Source organism: Seriola aureovittata, chromosome 15, assembly GCF_021018895.1.
Source record: "Seriola aureovittata isolate HTS-2021-v1 ecotype China chromosome 15, ASM2101889v1, whole genome shotgun sequence".
Taxonomy (NCBI): Eukaryota; Metazoa; Chordata; class Actinopteri; order Carangiformes; family Carangidae; genus Seriola; species Seriola aureovittata.
The window spans coordinates 7264543-7284939 of record NC_079378.1 but is presented as its reverse complement, the minus strand read 5'-3'; the positions used below and the strand labels follow the sequence as shown (position 1 = coordinate 7284939).

The following is a 20397-nucleotide window of genomic DNA, read 5'->3' as shown; positions in this document are numbered from 1 at the left end:
ATGACAAGAATAATAAATGTATTGAGCAGCAACACATACTAAAATCTTTAATCCTTTAATCTTACTTCTCTTGTACAATTCTTTCTCCCACTGAGCTTTATTATTTTCCACTTCTCGGGGTGTTATCAGCACCTTCATTATTGGCAAGAATAACCTTGGTCATATTCAGGACTTAATGAAACACTTCAAGAAATCACATCTGACTCTCATCTCCCATCTCTCATAACATCTTCCCTGCTCGGTGCTGGAAAATAAAGAGCCGCTTTTCTTTACCAGGCCTATTTGTTACAAGCTATTGATGCATCGGTGCAGCCCAAACTATTGTGCTGTGCTTTGATCAAGGAATTTCAGGGTTTTCTCTGCAGCTGAACCCGTTGCAAATGGCACACAGATAAGAAAAAAAGCAACAACAAAAAAAAGCATCAGCTCAATGTGTGAAATGTAATGTAATGAAGGCCGTTTATACCAGCTGAGTGCATTCTCCATTCTAGATGAGCTGCAGTGCGGTCTGGTCCGCTAATTTCATCCGCTTAAACAGGGCTACCTCGTTAAGGCCGGTCCTCAGCGCCGTGGTCACTGTAATGAGCTCAGAGATTTGTGAGTGTGCCGCAGACTCTGTGACTGTGTACGAGGAGAGAGGAAGGCAACAGAAGGAGGCAGGGAAGGAGCAAATGAACAACTGGAGAGCGCCCTCCTTAAATGTCAGCGCTGTGTGTGGAGCTCTTCAGATGCTTGACGGCTTCAGGCACAGAGACATCAAAAATAACACAAAGCAGAAAACATTGGAGTTTCTGCTAGAGGGAAGTTTCCTCTCATTCCCCTGTGGCTGTTTTTTCACAATAAAACTGCCTTTTTGTTTGAACGCCATAAACACACGCAGATGATTTGTTTCTCCCCAGTAAGCTTCTGACAATTTGTGTTTGTCTGTCGACTTTTGTAAGTGTCTTTGTACCCATATTATGTACTGTATTAATGCGTGTGTTTGCATGTATGTGTGTGTGTGTGTGCGTGTGTTTAGGTCCAGCTGTCCCTTTACACATACCTTTCATCGGAGTTCATCGGCACCGCAACCATCTACACCACCATCCGCCGTGTGGGCACCGTCCTGCAGCTGATGCACACTCTTAAGTACTACTACTGGGCGATCAACCCGCTGGAGTGCAGTGGAATCACCCCCAAAGGTCTTGGTAGGTGCCCATGCGCACACAGTTTGCACACATGAGGACTCACAATTCAGAGACAGTATGCCTGACCTTTTATATACTGCACACATACTTCACATACTGCGCATTTCTTCTGTCGTCTTTCTTCATTTCTGGCTCAAAGTCTCCCACTTTGTACGCTCCATCCCTTCTTCCCGTCTTTACTGTCTCGTCCTCTGTCTTTACTCATCTTAAACATAGTAAACATCTCTGCGTAACACAAAGTTATTGCAGCATCCTCTCACATCCTCACAAAGAGAAGTACGCACAGCTCCAGTTTCCACTTAACAAGTCTTAGAAAATATATTAACAATGAATTTATGTAAACACATTGTAACGTCAGTGTCTGACACACCGGCAAAAAAAAATGACAATCCGATAAGTATGCAGCGATGGGCCAGGCGTGCACAGGTAAGTAGAACTTCTCACACCAGCAATTTCTTTTTCCTTCATTACACAATTGTGTCTTACACTTTTCGTGTGAGCGCAACACTATGAATACCTTATTTATATGATTATCACACCTTGCTGCCTCTCTATGTTCCAGTGTGGCGTTAAAAAAAAAAAACACTATAAAAACTTTTGTCTTCCAATGCGGTTGGACGACACGTAGCGCGAACTAGTTCTTTTGGAACAGACCTCCTCCTGTACAGTTTCCAGTTCACTTGACCTGCTTGTGTTTGGACTGTGGGAGGAAACTGGGAGAAATCCACACCAACACAGGTAGAAGATACAAACCCCAAACACGAAGATTGAATCCCATAGTAAGCCCTGTTTGTAGTGACGGGACATTAATCATTTATATCATATTTACAATAGATACAGTGGGTATTGAAACCTGTATTTATAATGATGTTTGGCTTATTCTAAGACTATGATGGCCTGTCTATATCTATTAATTTGAAATGTTTATTTTGTAATTATGTCCTGTCCAGAGTTCTTTGTGCTCTTCGATGGGAAGTGCTGCTGACGCGAGCCTAAGTAGCCCATTGAGACATTGTGCGAGATATCGACAGTGCGAATAGACTTGAACTGACTCCATTTGATATAGGATTTCGTTAAATCAGCAGCTCTCTCAAAGGTAGCTGGTGACTCTCCATTAGCGCAATTTACAGACGCAATTGACCTTTTTGAAACGAAGACATTACCAGGGAAAGGCTTCTATTGATTAATACATAGAGCATGTGAGCTTTGCATTTTTAAATATGAATTTTCTTGGCCACCTTCACATTATGCCATAGTATTAAAGAGGTCAAAACCAAGAGGGTCTTAACTCCACATAAGTCAAATACCATCTATACTTTTATACTATATCTACATTATGTCCGAATCTACGCAGTAATCGGCACCTTTGCGCTCTTGTTGAAGATTTCCTTGATTGCTGTTTAAACAGTCATTGGAGAATTTTTCATTTTTGTGTAATATAATGTCTCCATTGCTCAAGATCTGACTGTGACAGTCTCGATTACAGAGTAAAGCAGCAAAACACGAGACGCTGTAATCCTGTGTGTCAGTGTGGTGGGAAATCATCACATATTAGGTGACTTTGTATTATAACTTGAATGATCAGTGTGTATTTTTAAGCAGAGGGAATATTTTCTTTGTAACTATAAGCTTTTCCACTGTTTTGAGGAACTTTGACACTTTTTATTCATCATTTCAGGCTTGATTTTTATTCAGCCTTGATTCTAGAGTATTCACAGTTACTTGAAGTAAAAAAGAATTGCTTTATTTATATTTGGTAGGCCTATGAAAAGATGAGCTTTTTAAGAGGAAGTTTTAGTTTTAGGTTAAAGCTGGAAAAACAAACAAAAACCCCATGAAGACCAAAAGTCGATAATCAATGGGACGTGATTATCTAACTGATTATGAAATGGCTATGAATGCAAATGTGCAGAAAAAACCTTATGGTCAGTTACGTCATACATGTACAGCTTTGGTAAATTGCATAAAATACAGATGGCTATTTAAACATCACTTCAACACGGTGATAAAGGTCATTTACGCTACACACAGACACACACATGCATTTAGATGGTGTAAGTGCTCTGTAACTCTCCCTTCTCTGAACAAACATTGTTGTTGCTGGATGCTCATGAGCTCCCTGGTGAAAATGTTTCTGTGCATATGAGAACGAATAAGACTCAATGTAGAAGAGATTTCAAAATCCAATTTTCCCGAGTAAATAACCAATAGTTAAGATAGTGTTTATTTGCCTGCGCAGCCTGTGAATCAGAAATCTCTTTTTTGAACTGAAATGCGAGCACATGCTTTCTGTGACTGCAGTGTTTATATGATTTGTCTGTATTTGGGAAAAAAAAAAAAATTAAATTCTATTTAAAAAATCGAATTCCAAGCACAACACAGTAACAAATCAGATTCAGTATTTTCAGAGGCTTTGTAATAGAGCAGAGAACAGTGTCAACACAGCCACTGCTGCCACACAGCAGAGCTTCAGAAAGGTCGGAGCGGGCCTTTCACTTTAATCAACCTCTTCCTTTGACCGGGACCCTGCCGCCGACTACGAGTGCGCATCCCGCGTTGCCATGGCAACAGACAGATTTGATTGGCAGATCCAAGGGAGCTTTTGGAATTTCTAATCAAGTGGCTGTCTGGCTTCCTTTCTGTTTGGCGATATTGCGGTTTGACTACTGGGATTTGGTCCCATGAAGAGCCACTGATAACGGCAGCAATTAGCCTCAGACGCGTGCTAATGGTTCGTTCAAAGCTAAAGGATGTGCAAGTTGTGGTTTTGGAAGTCTGCATATACGAATGCTTGACTATACAGTAAGGGTGTGATATGGAATTAATGGAATTAATTAGCATAGCAATAGACAGATATTTTAAACACACGCTTTGGGCTTTGTGGATAAAAATGTATTTAACCTTGCCTCAGTTTGAAGTAATTTGATTGAATTCAAGTTGCAGATATACAGTTTTTTTTTTTTTTTTGCATGAGTGTATTATTATTCAGCACAGGTTAGAACCACATTGTTCCTCTCCACGTTTTTCCTCATGTTTTACAAATAACTTCATTTGATGTTTGGCTGAAAATTGCTTGCAGTACCACAGAAAGGGAAAGGCTGTATCTAATGAAAACACCTCGGGCCTCTTGCACTGGTCAGGTACATTGTTTTTGAACGCAGCTACATTATACTACAATGGAAAACAGTGATTAAATGGCTTCTGTTGAGAGAAACAAGAATGCAGCTGAAACAAATGAATAACGACGTACTGTCAAATATTTATATGCCTATGTTTTATTCATTTATTCAGCTTTTTATAAAAGGTTTTATCCTGCTAGCCTCAGTGTGCCCTTTCTTTTTGTTTTTTTATTTAAATCTTTGATACCTTGTAATGTATTGTTACATAATGACATTTGACTAGTTTTTACACGCCACACATTCACAGACGGACAAACTGACTCACGTGTACATGCATTCACACACACTAAAACTCATCGACTCCTCACAGGTTGCAATTACCTGGCAGTGAAATGACTGGATAAAATGGTCGAGTCGGGTTAGCATAAAAACAGCACATGAAGAAGAAAATTAATTTCAAAGAGTAAAAGAGGATAATTAAAGCTGCCCCTGGGAAACCATTTATGTGATTATAAGCTTTCTTCAAATCCTCTGTTAACAAAAGACCCCTAAAAGGAGCTTGCACTCGGCGCTCACGCGTTCACCTGGAGCACACGCGCATTCGTTTTTTTGACACGAGAGCTGCTGCGAAACCATGATGGATGGGCGAGTGTCACCATTCCACCAATATGCACCAGCTTGACACGTAATGATGATGGATCGCGGGGGGATCGTGTCAGTGTCATGTTTTGCTTTTGTGAAGAGCAGGTGAACAGACAGAAATACTGATTCAATGCCAGCAGAACATGACAAAAGGAGAAGCGTCAAATTTTCATCCTTTCACACCCTTAGTCTTTTTATGTTCCTCTCAGCTTCCTCCCGCAGCTTCGGATCAGATATCGGTTTAAATGTTCTGAGAGGATGAGGTGCGTTTTTATTCATCGTACGATAAACGCTGTGTGTAGCTGCAGCACTTCTCCCTCTGGCCATTTCCAGATACCCTGACACAGCAAAGTGTGCAGTGGCAAATGCACACAAGCCGGACATCATAAATGTTTATCGTTGCCTTATAAACCCTAACAAACCTCTGTTGGCTACGCAGAATGCTGATGAGAACACGTAGCTTATGAGCTTCATCGTGTGGCGAGTGTTTGTTTCTTAATAACGTCCGAAGAAGAGCAGTAGAGGAAGATGGAGAATGAGTGGTGACGTAGGGAAGTCAACGGGAGCATTAAAGGAGAACGTGCCCCTTAGTTTTAAAGGGTGGGTCTTATTTCATTCTATCTTTGATCTGAATCAATGCATCTTTTAGACTTTTTGGCACCATATTCCATTAGTGAGTTCTTTGGCAGCCATTTTGAGCCAATTCATCATTCCAGTGTATCTGACGTGCACATTAAACACCTCAGAAATGAATGAAACACGGTTACATCAATAAAAAAACGCAATGCCAACATCTGAGTTGTCAGTTTTGTTCCTAAACATTTTTAAAAAGTGCTGCTGTGCCATTGTTTCATGGAGATAGACGGTGAAGCTTAATGTAGCCAAATGTCAGAATGAATAAACACGACGTCGAAAGATACGAAGCTGCATGAATGTGAAAGTGACGGCTCTCTGTGGCTGTTAAAGTATGTTTTTTTTCAAAGTTAATGGAGGTCTGTGGCATTTATGAAACGCAAAAGGTAAATGCCTCAAGAACGGCTAAAGACATCAGACCTTTCAGAAAGAGGCGATTGCATCATACCCGCGAGAGAAATGGCTCGTTCCATGTGTCAGGAGCTTTTGTGTTTTTAGCTTGATTATGTCTTCGCAGCCCGCCACAGAGCTGATGGAGATGCAGTGGATTGCGTTGCCTTGTTTGGTTGGGATCATTTGGACCATCAGTCACATGTTTGCAAATTGCAATGTCTTTCCTGTAATCATTTAAATTAGTGCAACTATAAAATACCCAGATTGCCAAACTGCCTCTGGAGTTAATGAGTGATTTACGCTTCACAGTTCTATCACTGTGTGTGTGTGTGTGTGTGTGTGTGTTTGTGTTTGTGTGTGTTAACATGTTTTTCTCTGCTCCCCAGGAAGCCTAATAAAATCTAATATCAGTAAACAGCGGTGCTCACTCAGCCTGAACTACAGACTTATTTAGCTGATCAGTATCGTGTATAAAAATTGATTTTTTTAACAGGAAATTATTCTTTTGTTTGTGTGTGTGTTTGCGTAGACGGACCACGGCCGTCCCAAAAGGAGATCATCTCGCTCAGAGCCTTCATGCTTCTCTTCCTCAAACAACTCATTCTAAAGGTACAGCGAGAGGAACGGATTATCTTCATCACATTGTTTAAGATGAAAGAAATCACTTTATTTTTTTTCTCTCACTATGTCCTCTGTTGTTTTTCTCCCTCCTGGGAACCATTAGCTTAATCTACAATGTGTATGTGTGTGTGTGTGTGTGTGTGTGTGTGTGTGTGTGTGTGTGTGTGTGTGTGCGTGTGTGTGTGGAGAATCGCATTATAGATCAGAAGCCTGAGTGAAGCACTATAGCTTTTGTTGTTTTGTGAGTGCTCGTGCATGCGTTTAGATGTGTGTGCGGTTGTTTCTGCTTCACGGTTAAAATGCATCAACCAAGAACAGAGTCAGTGAAGTCATCTGAGGTTAACAAAAAACAACAACTGAAGATCATGAATGTTTTTGTTGAAAGATGCTACATCTGTTTTCCCACAGGACCGGGGCGTGAAGGAGGACGAGCTGCAGAGCATTCTCAACTACCTACTGACCATGCATGAGGTAGATGCTGTTTTATGTTGAAACAGTCGGTGTGACAGAGAGACAGTGAGAGCGGCTGAGTGGAGCTGGTGGCAAAATGTGCATTAAAATTTGTGGGCTGGAGTTATGGTCCACTTAAACGAGCGAGAGTGTGAGTCAGCTTCGGCGCTGTGACAGCATGAAAAATGGTGCAACAATGGACTGAACAGAATGTACTCCTCTGTAACAATTATATCTATTCTTGCTCTGAAATGCCACATGCTCCTCCGCAGTCCCCCCCACCCTCCACCCCTTCCCACTGCATGCCCACCCCTACAACTCTCTCTTTGTCCTCTTAACCCTCTATTCATCTGTCCCATCGGGGCTTCCTCCTTCTCCTTTGTTCACCTGTGCAACTTTGCCTTTCTTTTCTCTGCAGGATGAGAATATCCATGACGTGCTTCAGCTGCTGGTGGCTCTTATGTCTGAACACCCGGCGTCCATGATCCCTGCGTTTGACCAGAGGAACGGAATAAGGTGAATGCTGCCCACACATGCTGCACACGCACACATATACAGATCTGATGCAGCACCAGCTCCTTACCCACATGAAAGAAGTAATCTTTTCTTTGTGGGATATTGATTCTAATCATATGGTTAGGGCTTTTCTGTTCATGTGTTTTTATTACAACAAGTAACCAACACACATACAACAGAAATAATGCACTATTATTCATTTCAATATATAGAAAAATAAAAGATTTTTGTATTAATAGACAAATTAAGTTGAGTACAAAAACTTGAATGCATAAATAGAAAGGCCATACCTTATACAACTGAAATCTTTTTACAATGCAGTTGCATTATATATTCATATTTACTATTACTATGTATTAAGATTAAAAGTAAGTTACGGATTCAGATTTTAAAAGCAGGAAGAAATTTGCACTTGTCATTTCTATTTTACAAAATAACATTCTTGATCTATCTTTTGCAAAACGGTACAATCTTGCTGAAAAAAAAAGTAATTATATATATTAAAAAAAACTGTTATCCTTCCATTGTTTTTTTTCCCTAGTATTAAGGCCTCTGTGATGAGCCAATGATAGGAGCTTTTATGTTGTCACCAGCCGGACCACATCACATCGTATATGTATTTGCTATCTCAGTCTGATTGTGCGGTAAAAGTTTACATGTGTCAAAGGGGATAGCAGGTTAGCAACAGGAAGAGTTAAATGTTTCTCCTGCCTTCAGTTCAGTCCTGAATGGCCTACATATTGTTATAAGGGTCGGATGTGGGCCGCCAACATTTTTCAGATTTTCAAGTGGGCCGTGAGTTGGTGAAGGTTGAGAACGACTGCTTTACTGTAGATTGAATACAATGTTACGTTACATACAGTGTACAAAGGGTAGCCTCAACTGATCAGTCAGATGTCTTTCAAAGACGGCATCAAACTGTGCTGGTATTTCCCCAACAGCACAACTACACATGGATGTCTTTTTGGTTGCTATGGTAACTCCTCTGTTGTCAGAGAGGTAGTTAACACACTCCGTGTTTTTTTTTTTCGTACTTTTATGTCCTCTGAGTGCAATCCTTTGAAGAAAATCCTTCAGGCAGCGCATTGTTAACGTTGAGGATGTTTACTGAGTATCAGGCAGCAGGTGTTTAACTTTACTACACACTGCATACTTTGCTACACACACAGAAGAACTCAGTGCTGCTGTGTGTTTCGCATGTTGCAGGGTGATCTGCAAGCTCCTGGCCTCGAAGAGTGAGAGCATCCGAGTCCAAGCCCTCAAAGTCCTGGGCTACTTCCTCAAGCACCTTGGTCACAAGTGAGTACCTCTTTGTCTCTGTGCGTTCTATCTGCTATATTCCCCTTTGTGTGGTGTCAGGTGGTCTTTTATTCTTTTTTTTATTCTGTCACTAGTAAACTCAAATGCTGCATCAGAGTAGGGAGATTGAGAGGCCTCACACTGCAGTAAAAACTGAAGAACTACAGCAGTGCAGTCTCCTGTGAGCCTTAGAGGAGCTGTTTTGTGTGTGTGTGTGTGTGTGTGTGTGTGTGTGTGTGTACATAAAGATAATGTCCTCATCATCACATCCACAAGGCGGAATAATAATTTTGACAGCGTGCACTGGCAGGGAGGTGGAACCTTGATGAGCAGCAATGAATGCTGGGGGATTTATTCATCCCATGCGACATAACACGCCCCTTACTGCACAACATGGGGGCAGGCTGCCATGCTGCACCTGAGCCCTGCACCTTCAGCCCCCCCACCTACTTAATATCTGCTCAAACCAAGCATCCCGTGGGGCATCCTGTATGACACACACACACAATACAGCCAAAGACATTTCAACATATTTTCATAACAAGGTCAATTAATGCTTAAATCTTTAACATAATCTATTTTCATGTGATTTTCCATCTGTTGAATAAAAAAAACAGAAATAAACCAATGTAGATTATACTGTGTTTCCTGAATGAGAGTTAATGTCATATCTAATAAATCATTTTGTTTTGAAGTTTTCTTTCAAAATTAGATGTTAAGTCAAGCTAGTCATGAACTGAAGACTTTAACCACATAATAATGTTAAGTTCTAAAACAGCTGTCCTCTACAATGACCTGCCACTCTTCCTGCGCTTATGTATTAGTGAGTAAAAAGAAAAACAAAGGCCATTAATTTGGCAGTCCGTTACTTCGTTTGACATCTCCTCATTACTTGAAAATGTGATGAATAAATATCCTGGATCTGTTTGCTGCTTATGACTGGCCAAGATTTGTGGACATAATGTGCCCTCAGTTATATTTGTTCTGTTTGTTTTTTAGATTTAATTTGCTCAGACCGACCGGGGCGTTGAAAAAAACAATTTGCAGTTTCTGTAAAATGTAATTATCCTGTTTAAAGGAGGTGAATTAGAACTGAACTGATTACACCGATTGAAAAACGTATTCCAAACATGATGATGACAGCTAAATGATGACTTAGGATTTGCTGCATATGCAGTATATAAGATTAAATATAGTACATTTCTAATGACCTGATTACAGCCAGGATTATACAGGAGCTTTGATAATTATTCATTTAATTCAATTTTAAAAACGTTCAAAGTTAGTCAACCCTGATTTCTGAGCCTCTCAAGTTGAAATCCTCTTAGAGACACAATTATCACCTACTGGCAAGGTGAACAGTCAAAATCAGTAATTCACAGTCATGTGAGCGTTGCCTCCGTGACTCCTGCAGTGTTCTGCCGTTCTGTTAATTTCTCTTGCTGGTGTTAATTCCTCGTCCTCTTTAGTCCCATCATAACTGACAGGGCCACATGGTGCCGCCTGCCAATATCCGCCTGTCATCAGGCCAGTGACAATCAATGTCAGTTTCAACTGTCGTAAATTCTGTTATGAATGGCAGTCTCTCTCTCTCTCTCTCTCTCTCTCTCTCTCTCTCTCTCTCTCTGTCTGTCTGTCTGTCTGTCTCTCTCTCTCTGTGTTCCCCTGCAGGAGGAAGGTAGAGATCATGCACACTCACAGTCTGTTCACACTGCTGGGGGAGAGGCTGATGATGCACACTAACACCGTCTCTATCACCACCTACAACACTCTGTATGAGGTAGGTGATTGTTTGGCGGCGTCTCGTTCACACTCTCCATTACTATAGCGAAGTACACAAAGTGATGCGCTTTTAGTTTATTTTTAGTCGACGCAGAGTTCAGGTGATTGTCCCGGCGTTTAATTCGCGGCTGTCCATCTTCTTCTACCTGTGCAGATTCTCACAGAGCAGGTCTGTACTCAGGTGGTTCACAAACCCCACCCTGAGCCCGACTCCACCGTCAAGATCCAGAATCCAAGTAAGTACAAGATAAAGAAACGGTGGCTCTGTCTCTCTGTGTTCTTTGGTCTGCCAGTAATGCAGTGTTGTTTTAATGCAGGTAAACAAACAACAAAGCCTGAATTCAGAAGCCGACACTTCTTCCATCTCCTGCTTATTGATCTGCCTCACTCTCTCCTGTCCCTCACATTTTTCCCTCCAATTCAAAATACTTTTTATATATTTGCTGCTCCCACTCTCTCATTTTGTTCTGATTCTCCCCTTCCGTTCCCCATTACCCAATTTTTGCCTCCCACCCAGTGATTCTAAAGGTAGTGGCGACCCTCCTGAAGAACTCCACTCCCAGCGCTGAGCTGATGGAAGTCAGGAGACTCTTTCTTTCCGACATGATTAAACTCTTCAGTAACAGCCGCGAAAACCGGCGGTAAGATCGCGCAAACGACTGTACAATTATCCGGCTGCATGACATTCGCTTCTCACAGTGATTGTTACAGTTTCCATGTGAAGGTCACGCTGTAGTCCCCCCGCTCACATTCAGTGTTTTGTGTTGTGTACCAGCTGCCTGCTGCAGTGCTCCGTGTGGCAGGACTGGATGTTCTCCCTCGGTTACATCAACCCCAAGAACCCAGAGGAGCAGAAAATAACTGAGATGGTGTACAACATATTTAGGATCCTGCTCTACCACGCCATCAAATACGAGTGGGGAGGGTGGCGAGTCTGGGTCGACACCCTGTCTATCGCACACTCCAAGGTGAGAGTGGGATATGTATTTTTCCGGCATCGTATTTCTGGTAGACTTCTTGATCATTTATCATCCTTTGTTCAAGGGATTAATGTTAAAAATATCGACTGATTGATACTGATTTTTCAGATCTGGCAGGTTTGGAGAGATCCTTATGGAACAGCATATCCTCCCTGTTAAAAATCTATTGCACCAAAAATAAACACAGTACTGGTGATAATGATTTTTAGGTATTGATATTTTAACTGAAACGATCATAAAGGCGAAACAAACATGTATTGATTTGGACATATCGACTATTTTTAACTGTACGTCTTGGTTCAATGACCTGCAAGGCCCAGAATGATTCATTATAGATATAATACTCAATAACTGATGCGTGTTTTTTTTTTTTTTTCACTGTGCAGTGGTGGAAATTTAACCCATTTTCTGATGGTAGTGCAAAAGTGAGGGGACATTATGGATGATGGTCTAATGGCCCTTTTAGGCCATTGTCCCAGTTTTATCCACACAGCCTTTGGTACAGATTATCTATGAGCCCTACCTGATGGAGACATTATTCAGGTGGAGGTTAGCTACTGTCAGTGCTTGTGTTCCGATCACAACCAATTACGTTCCCTCCATCTGTCACAGGTGACCTACGAAGCCCATAAGGAATACTTAGCTAAAATGTATGAGGAGTACCAGCGTCAGGAGGAGGAAAACATGAAGAAGGGGAAGAAAGGCTCTGTGTCCACCATCTCTGGTCTTTCTGCTACGCCCACCCCTGTTGTCAACGGCAACCTGGAGATTGACGACAACTCCCAGACGCAGACCCCCGAGAGCGAGGCTGAGTATAGCGAGGGAGCTGGCGGAGATTCGCGCAACCTCCTCGCAGAAGGCGCTGTGAAGCGACCCAACGGGGAAGCCTTGACACCCGGGGAGCAGAGCGCTGGTCCAGGGGTGAGGGTGGAGGTCCACGACCTGCTGGTGGACATCAAAGCCGAGAAGGTGGAGGCCACAGAGGTGAAGCTGGATGATCTTGACTTGTCTCCAGAAGGCCTCGGTGGAAGTGTAGGTGGAGGAGGTGGAGGAGGAATGGAGAACGGACCTTTGGTGGAGGTGGACTCTCTCCTGGACAGTGCTTACTGCGCTGTGGTTCAGAACCTGAACGGGAATCTGGCGCCTAAAGACGACACGCCAGGCTCAGGGGTTGGCATGGGGCCGAGCCTGGGGCTTTCAGGAGTCAACCTGGAGGATGATGGGAACATGGGTCCGCTCATCACGTTGGCTGATGAGAAGGACAGTGTCCCAAGCAACAACGGATTTCTCTTCAGCAAGGTAGGATGTTGTATGACGATCATCGTCACTGACAAATTACAATTTTATCTGTGGGGCCCCATCCTCCCCTGCTGACCTAGAATCTAATATCACCAATCAGTCGCTGTTGTATCTCTGAGACTTTCTATCTTTCTTACACTTTCTAATTTCCCAAAAGAAAAAAAAGTTTTTGCTGCAAACTTTTCTTAATGTGTTAATTTTCTTCGAATTTTTATTACCCCCATTCATCTCTTCCAGGTTGATGAGAAACTGCTTCCAGCTCTGGCAGCCACGGACCCCCTTGTGCTGCCGAGTCCAGACCAGCCCACTCCATCCGGCCCGGTCCCAGCTCACTCCACCACCAGCGCCAGTGATGACCTCAGCCTGCTGGCCCACATGACAAGCTGCGGCTCTGATTTACAGACCCAGAGCCACACTTCTGGGGAACTTCCAGAGGACGGGCCCTTCAAGATCCAGAGCCCTCTTGCTGACATCAGCTCCATCGCTGAGGCTGAGAGCCAAACCCAGATACAGGGAGCCTCCAGACCAGATTTCCCAGAAGGAGAGGGCACAGCCGGGGCAGAGGGAGAGGCTGCGGGGCTCAAGACTGGCGGAGACACAGCCAGTACCACCTCTGATACAGAGAGGTCGGACGATGGGAAAGACAAGGACACAAAAAAGATCCAAACTACTGCGACTACTCAGGTGTGTTTATGCGTGTGAGTCTGCAAGTCGGCAAGGACGTTGCTGGGTCACTACAGTATTCAGTATACAGTATGCAGTAATACACTGAATACTATATACATTTAAATGTGAAATCATTTATTTTGATTGTGATAATTAGCTAGCAAGTGATAATTAAGATATTAAAATTAAAATAGAATAAAAGATGTACTGTATCATCCTCACCTAAATTAATCTGCCAGCTCAGGCGCTGGCCAATCGAAAGCCTTCTTCTTCATCCTTCAGGCCACTGCTGCCCAGTGCGATCAGCTGAGTGTGTTTGATTAGTGTAAAATACTCAGCCACGGACAGTTTGTCTCGTCAGAAAAGCGAGTGCCTGCCCACACATCAACTAATTTTCCCTAATAGCTCAGTGAACACAGAATAAGAAGTCCCAGAGAGTCCTCTGTGGTTTCCCTTTATGAAATGGATTGAATCTATTCCACGATTTATGTTAGGCTAGTAAGAGATGTGCTGAAAGCCTTGTACTGCCCCCCCACCCCTCCCGTTGCAGGCCCTTCATGGTCGTACTGCGGCGCAGCTGGAGCGGGACCTGCGTGTTGACCTGGGTTTCAGAGGCATGCCCATGACGGAGGAGCAACGCCGGCAGTTCAGCCCCGGCCCGCGCACGACTATGTTCCGCATCCCAGAATTCAAGTGGTCTCCCATGCACCAGAGGTTGCTCACTGACCTGCTTTTCGCCCTGGAAACTGACGTGCATGTGTGGAGGAGGTGAGTTAAGGAATTCTACGTGCGTGTCTCTTGCAAATCAGGCATGGGATTAGGTTAGCTGGTTTTTCCTTATACATTTAATGCTCATTATAATCACTTTGAAATAACCTATAACTAGTTTGAAACATCCGTCTGACATTACCTTATGCATTGTTTACAGTGCATCCGTATTGACCGCACATGTATTGAAAATTAGATTAGACTGAAGATATTCAAAAAGTGAAGTGATACCTGCGATGTCTCTATTTCCTAACTGTCTTTCTGTATCACCCGTCAAACTCTTAATTTTCCATTCCAGCCACTCCACCAAGTCTGTGATGGATTTTGTGAACAGCAATGAGAACATCATCTTCGTCCACAACACGATCCACCTCATTTCTCAGATGGTGGACAACATCATCATCGCCTGTGGAGGCATCCTGCCTCTCCTGTCTGCTGCCACCTCCCCTTCTGTAAGTGGCTCTACTCCCCCCCTCTGTGGTAGGAGGGGAAACTGCAGGTCAACCAGCCGCTCCAGAGGCCTGTAGCTCAGGCGTTAGCGCCAAACGCAGACTTTGAAGAAACCTCCTAAGCCTGATTCCCTTCGTGCTCAGGGCAGTATTGAGCTTTCATGATTGAATAGGTTAAAGAATCTGTTGTGTTTTTTTTTTTTAACCTATTAAATCATGATAAATCTAAAATGACTTCTTAAGCCTTAAAGGTTGAATTTGAGTGCAGTTTAGTTTGGCCATGAATTTAAAAAAAAAGGTAAATTAATTAAACTTCCAATAACCCTTTCTGGATTCCTCTCATTTGTATCTCTACATATCTAACTGTCAATCTAACACTTCTGCCACAGTATTTTAACCTTTATTTGTTCTTTGTTCTAATCCCTTTAATTAACAATCTATTTGATTTGAGAGTGTATTAATCTATTTATTTTAATCATCTTTCTATTTTTCTTTTCTATGTTCTATGTATTTTCCTGTCCTTTTTGTCCCCGTTTTTGTCTGTTTTTGCATGTGCAGAGTTCTAAGAGTAGTGCCAACACTGTAAGTTGTGGTTTCTTCCTCTCTTTCTATTCTACTAATACTTTGTTCTGGTTTATTTATCATTTTGACTGACACTAACCCTTGCCTGTCTGACATCCATAGTGTTTCTATTTGTTGTGCTCCTTTGCTGCTAATCAACCCCCCCCCCTTATACTGTCTGTATATATTGTGGGTATGCATTGATCACTCTGCCTCTAGTTCTTTAAAGATATAATATTCTAACAGTGTTAGAATATTATACAAATAAGGGGGATAGAATAGACCAAAAGCCAGGAGGTGGGTCATTAATGAGGAGAAATTAGAGTGAAAAAGCATGAGAGTTTACCAAAAGTCCTTGGGGGTTGCATCTGCTAAGCCTGTCCCATTTGTATCAACACTAAAGAAGGCAGGAGGAGCCAGACCCCAGAGGGGGTCAAAGGGAGAGGAGGTGACCCCTGTTCCTGGGGGAGGAGGCGCAGGGGGAGAGGTGCGTAAAGAGCCTGAGACTCCCACCATCACCAGAAGAGCTAAGAGCACCAACCCAAGCCCTTCTGTTTTCACCTTGTGTGTCTGTTATCCCCCCCGAATGTCTGTGCTCACTTGCGCTGACGAGCCTCCAGATGCTTGCACTTTGTCGACTCTCCACAGCCCCGCACATCCTGCTTACTGAAGCAGAGACACAGCAAACCACACACTTGGTTTGAGTTTTAACCAATGCCATGCTGCCCTCAGATTTATTTTCAGTGTAGACATACTGAAATTCTTGTAATGAAATACTTTAGATGAACACAAGGGGAAATATATTCTAGGCTAGCTTTGCCTGTCTCTACACTGCTGTTGTTACCGCTACTAGGCCACACTGCTACTGTCACGATCCCACTGTTACCATTACCTGTGTGTCATCAGGCTGTACTTCCCGTGTGTTGTGTAGAACACCTCATGTTGCTGGATTTCATCATATCAGTATGTACTTCACTTAACCAGCATGGCACTCAAGATTGTGTTTCCTGTTTGTCGGTGAAACCAGCCATGACTGTTGTGGTCATGCTTGCGTAAGACCCAGCTGCATACATTTTTCTAAAGGTTACCTCTGTTTAAATTAATAAAGGAGGGTACTGCAGTATTTCACCACTTTCTCTAAAGAAAAACCACTGAGAGAGCAACCAGTTCATTGTGTTTACACTCTAGTTTTTACAACGAGTAACTGGCAAGCATGTGTGTATTTTTTCCTCCCTTTCCCAGACGGAGTTGGAGAACATCGAGGCGACACAGGGCATGTCTTCGGAGACGGCGGTCACCTTCCTGTCTCGTCTCATGGCCATGGTGGACGTGTTGGTGTTTGCCAGCTCCCTCAACTTCAGTGAGATCGAGGCGGAGAAGAACATGTCGTCAGGAGGGCTGATGAGGCAATGTCTCCGCCTGGGTGTGTGCCCGACCAAAGTTTTAAAACTTTTCATTCTAGATTTGACTCACACACAGGTTCACAGTCCTGTGGAGTAGGGCTGCAACTAACAATTATTTTCATTACTGTTTTTCTAATAACCTGTAGGATTTTTAAATTAATCGTTTAATCCAAAAATGCCCATTATAATTTCCCAGAGGTGCAGAGCTGTCTTTAAAATACTTTTTTCATCTAACATTGCAAAACCTAAATAAATTCAAATTACACTGATGGTGTAAATTTAAGAGAAGTAGCAATTACTCACATTTACAGAGGAAGCTTGCAGATGAATTTTATTATGTATTGATTAATCCATTAATGAACTATCCGACTCAGCACTACTGTTGACAGGGATGCAACTTCCAACTGAAAAATGGCATTGAAGACAACCCAAAATGAGTGTGCACATCTTGACAGTCACTCCAGATTTCTCTTATTTTGTGACCCTTTGATCCCTGAGTCTAACGTGTATTGTAACATATTATTTCATACAATGAATAGCCAATTAATCGATTAGTCAGTTAACAGTATACTATGTTGATAATCCATTAATTGTTGGTCATTTTTCAAGCAAAAATACCAAATATTTGATGGTTTTCAAACTTTTTTTTCATCATATTAAACTGAATACTTTTGGGATTTAGAAACGTTTTGGAAAAAGCAAACATTACACTGGGCTTTAGGAAGTTGTGATGAGGATTTGTCAGTTTTCTGATATCTTATAGAGCAAAAAAATTATCGATTAATTGAGGAAATTAGCAGCAGATTGATCTATAATGGAAATAATCGTTAGTTGTGTCACAGCCCTATCATTGATTAATGTCATATATATACACGTTCAAAATGTGGTTATTGATCATGGACTGAACGTACATATCCTAAAAACACATTTACCCATCTGTAGGACATCAAAGAGAAACAGAAGCCAATAAACAAATCACAGAATTCATACACACCTCCTGTGATACTCTGCTATGATACTTACATGTTTCCTCTCTGCCTCTCCTCATCCATCAGTGTGCTGTGTGGCAGTGAGGAACTGTCTGGAGTGCAGGCAGAGACAGAGAGATCGAAGCTGCAAGTCCTCTTTAACCAGCAGCAAGTCACAGGACAGCCTCCACAGTGCCTCCACCACCAGCAAGGTACCACACACACACACACACACACACACACACACACACACACACACACACACACACACACACACACACACAGACAAATCAAATGCACATCCTGCGCACAACGCTTAAAACCTGGCACAAAAACATGCATATGTATGACAAACCACATTTGACATTCTGTCCTCCATATTTAGCAGGATCCAGACAGACTCCTGCAGGATGTAGACATTAATCGTCTCCGAGCTGTGGTGTTCAGAGATGTGGTAAGCGCGTGTGTGTTTGTGTATTTTTAGTGCATACAGTATTTGTGGTTATAAACATGAGAGGAAAAAAATGCCTGAATGGTGTTTTGTGTTTTCTGTAGGATGACAGTAAGCAGGCTCAGTTTCTGGCGCTGGCAGTCGTCTATTTTATCTCAGTTCTCATGGTATCTAAATACCGGGATATTTTGGAACCCCAGCGGGAGATTGGCAGGTCCACCAGCCTATCAGGGAGAAGCATCCGCCACGAGATCAACTCCCCAACCAGTACAGGTGATTGTCATTTTTCTTTTGCTGCAATATCCTCAATATTACAGGGTAATCTTGGATGAGCCGGTGGTGACTCATTGTTGTAGCGTTGGTGTAGAGAATACAGGCTTCAGGCGAACAACAATACCTTTATCAAGAATATGAGACAATTAGAGGAAGAAAGAATGGTATTACTTGGCAGGGAAATGAAAGCTTACAAGGAAGAGGAAAACAGCTGAGAATGAAAATTTAGAAACAGACAATATGTTGTGGAATCTCTTGACAATGCATTTTGTGTGTAATTATCAGACTTTTTTATCCTCTTTAAAATCACACTGCCATCTTTATTTCTTTCTCATCCATCCAGAGCACCCATCCACAGCCTTCTCTGACCGTGACAAACAGACCCCCACCCCTGTGGATGACTCTCCCCGGGCCGGCCTCCCCCACACAGACTCCGGCATCGGAGAGGAGGGCCATGTGGCCGGGTCCCTGAATGGCTCGGAGATGGGTCTTGGCCTTGGCCTCGGCCTGGTGGGGAGAGAGACAGACAGAGACCGAGACAGAGACATGGGAGGAGGTGGAGGTGGGGGAGGAGGCACAGATCTGTTGTGCAGCCTGTCGTCTGATGTTAGGAGGTCACAGGAGAGCCTTCTGGATTCTCCCCACAACCCCGGCTCCACCCCCAACTCCAGCCAAGCCCCGCCTTCATCCATCTCCAGCATTAGTCAAACAAACAAAGGCATCAATGTCAAGGTAGGTCTGTGGGACACCTGTTGAGACCGGGTTGCTCGCCTCCAAATATATCAAAATTATCTTGTCTGACTGTATGTCATTGCTGCATATATTATTAAATATATTTAATGTGTAAATGTTTATGTATTTATACTAGTAAAGATGATAAATGTGGTACGGGTGGTCAAGAAATGCATTTTCATTTACTCTACACTATTGAGATGATCACATGTACCTATGAGCACCTGTAAATGAGCTATTTGTAAGTTTAGATATTTCTACATATCCAGCATCAGCATTGACAGATGTTCAGATGACAGATCTAGAGGAAATGTGGCAACTTCATAATCAAAACTTCTTCTACTGAAGTAAGCATGCTAACCAGATAGCCCTGGCCTGTCTCGTCACTTTCCGATAGCGAGTCACTTTAGCCTCGACTCTAACCTGAAGAAGTAGCGCTGCTCAGAGGATGTATTGTAATCTCTTGTTTTGTAAAAACAATAATGGTTGAAGCTCTTGTCAAGTGAAAATCACCACCACTCACTCCCGGCACAGACCCCTTTCGGCATCAGAGAAAACGTACAAATAGCCCCTTTAAATGTGTTTTCAGTGATCAAGCTACATCAGTACTTTTAGCTGCACGGTTGCAGTTATATCACCTGAGATGGATTTTAATGGCAGGTCTGAAAAGGGTAGAGATTTTTCCACATATGCTCTTTAAAGTGGGGTTGGATAAGGTTATGTATCATTAAAACATGCCTATTTTTTGAATCATTCATAGTTGCTAGAAATAAAAGGGTTTTCAGTTTACTTTTGTCTGTGCTGGATTTTGTCAGAGGCAACAACAGAAATATAAAAAACTTACACTGAGAACAAAATCTCCAATGTCATGGTGCCCTTAAAGGAAAAACAAGCCATTAAACTCCTCACAGCTTCACCAGCCTGTGTCCTGCATTCACCAGAGTTGTTTTCTCTGAAACGCAGGAGATCCTGAAGAGCTTGGTGGCAGCTCCAGTTGATGGTGGAGAGCTCGGACAGGAGTCCGGGCCGACGCCCTATCACCCAGACCCTGCCCTGAAGACACACCCCATGCTGCCTATGCAGTTCCACTCCTTCGACAGGTTAGTGCCAGCTACTGACCTATAAAGGCAGAAAGAGCAGACAGAGATATCAGAGTCAGTACAACCTGACACATCCATCAGTTAATTGATTTTTGCAGTCAATAC

At 42.7% G+C, this 20397-nt stretch overlaps 1 protein-coding gene across 19 annotated transcripts in view; it reads left to right on the top strand.

Annotated features, from left to right (window-relative positions):
* nbeaa (neurobeachin a) overlaps window positions 1-20397 on the top strand; it is a 94071-nt gene that overhangs the window by 50654 nt on the left and 23020 nt on the right. For 11 of the 19 annotated variants that reach the window (XM_056396770.1, XM_056396780.1, XM_056396776.1 and 8 more), the window contains exons 13-33: window positions 1019-1187; window positions 6504-6583; window positions 7004-7066; window positions 7464-7561; window positions 8768-8860; window positions 10532-10640; window positions 10797-10878; window positions 11160-11283; window positions 11418-11610; window positions 12235-12921; window positions 13159-13605; window positions 14138-14355; window positions 14654-14807; window positions 15363-15386; window positions 15769-15852; window positions 16608-16788; window positions 17824-17948; window positions 18122-18190; window positions 18292-18460; window positions 18804-19192; window positions 20156-20292. In XM_056396770.1, coding sequence (XP_056252745.1) covers window positions 1019-1187; window positions 6504-6583; window positions 7004-7066; window positions 7464-7561; window positions 8768-8860; window positions 10532-10640; window positions 10797-10878; window positions 11160-11283; window positions 11418-11610; window positions 12235-12921; window positions 13159-13605; window positions 14138-14355; window positions 14654-14807; window positions 15363-15386; window positions 15769-15852; window positions 16608-16788; window positions 17824-17948; window positions 18122-18190; window positions 18292-18460; window positions 18804-19192; window positions 20156-20292 — 3695 coding nt within the window. The remainder of the gene's footprint in view (window positions 1-1018; window positions 1188-6503; window positions 6584-7003; window positions 7067-7463; window positions 7562-8767; window positions 8861-10531; window positions 10641-10796; window positions 10879-11159; window positions 11284-11417; window positions 11611-12234; window positions 12922-13158; window positions 13606-14137; window positions 14356-14653; window positions 14808-15362; window positions 15387-15768; window positions 15853-16607; window positions 16789-17823; window positions 17949-18121; window positions 18191-18291; window positions 18461-18803; window positions 19193-20155; window positions 20293-20397) is intronic. The other 8 variants (XM_056396783.1, XM_056396773.1, XM_056396781.1 and 5 more) reach the window with 4 other exon arrangements.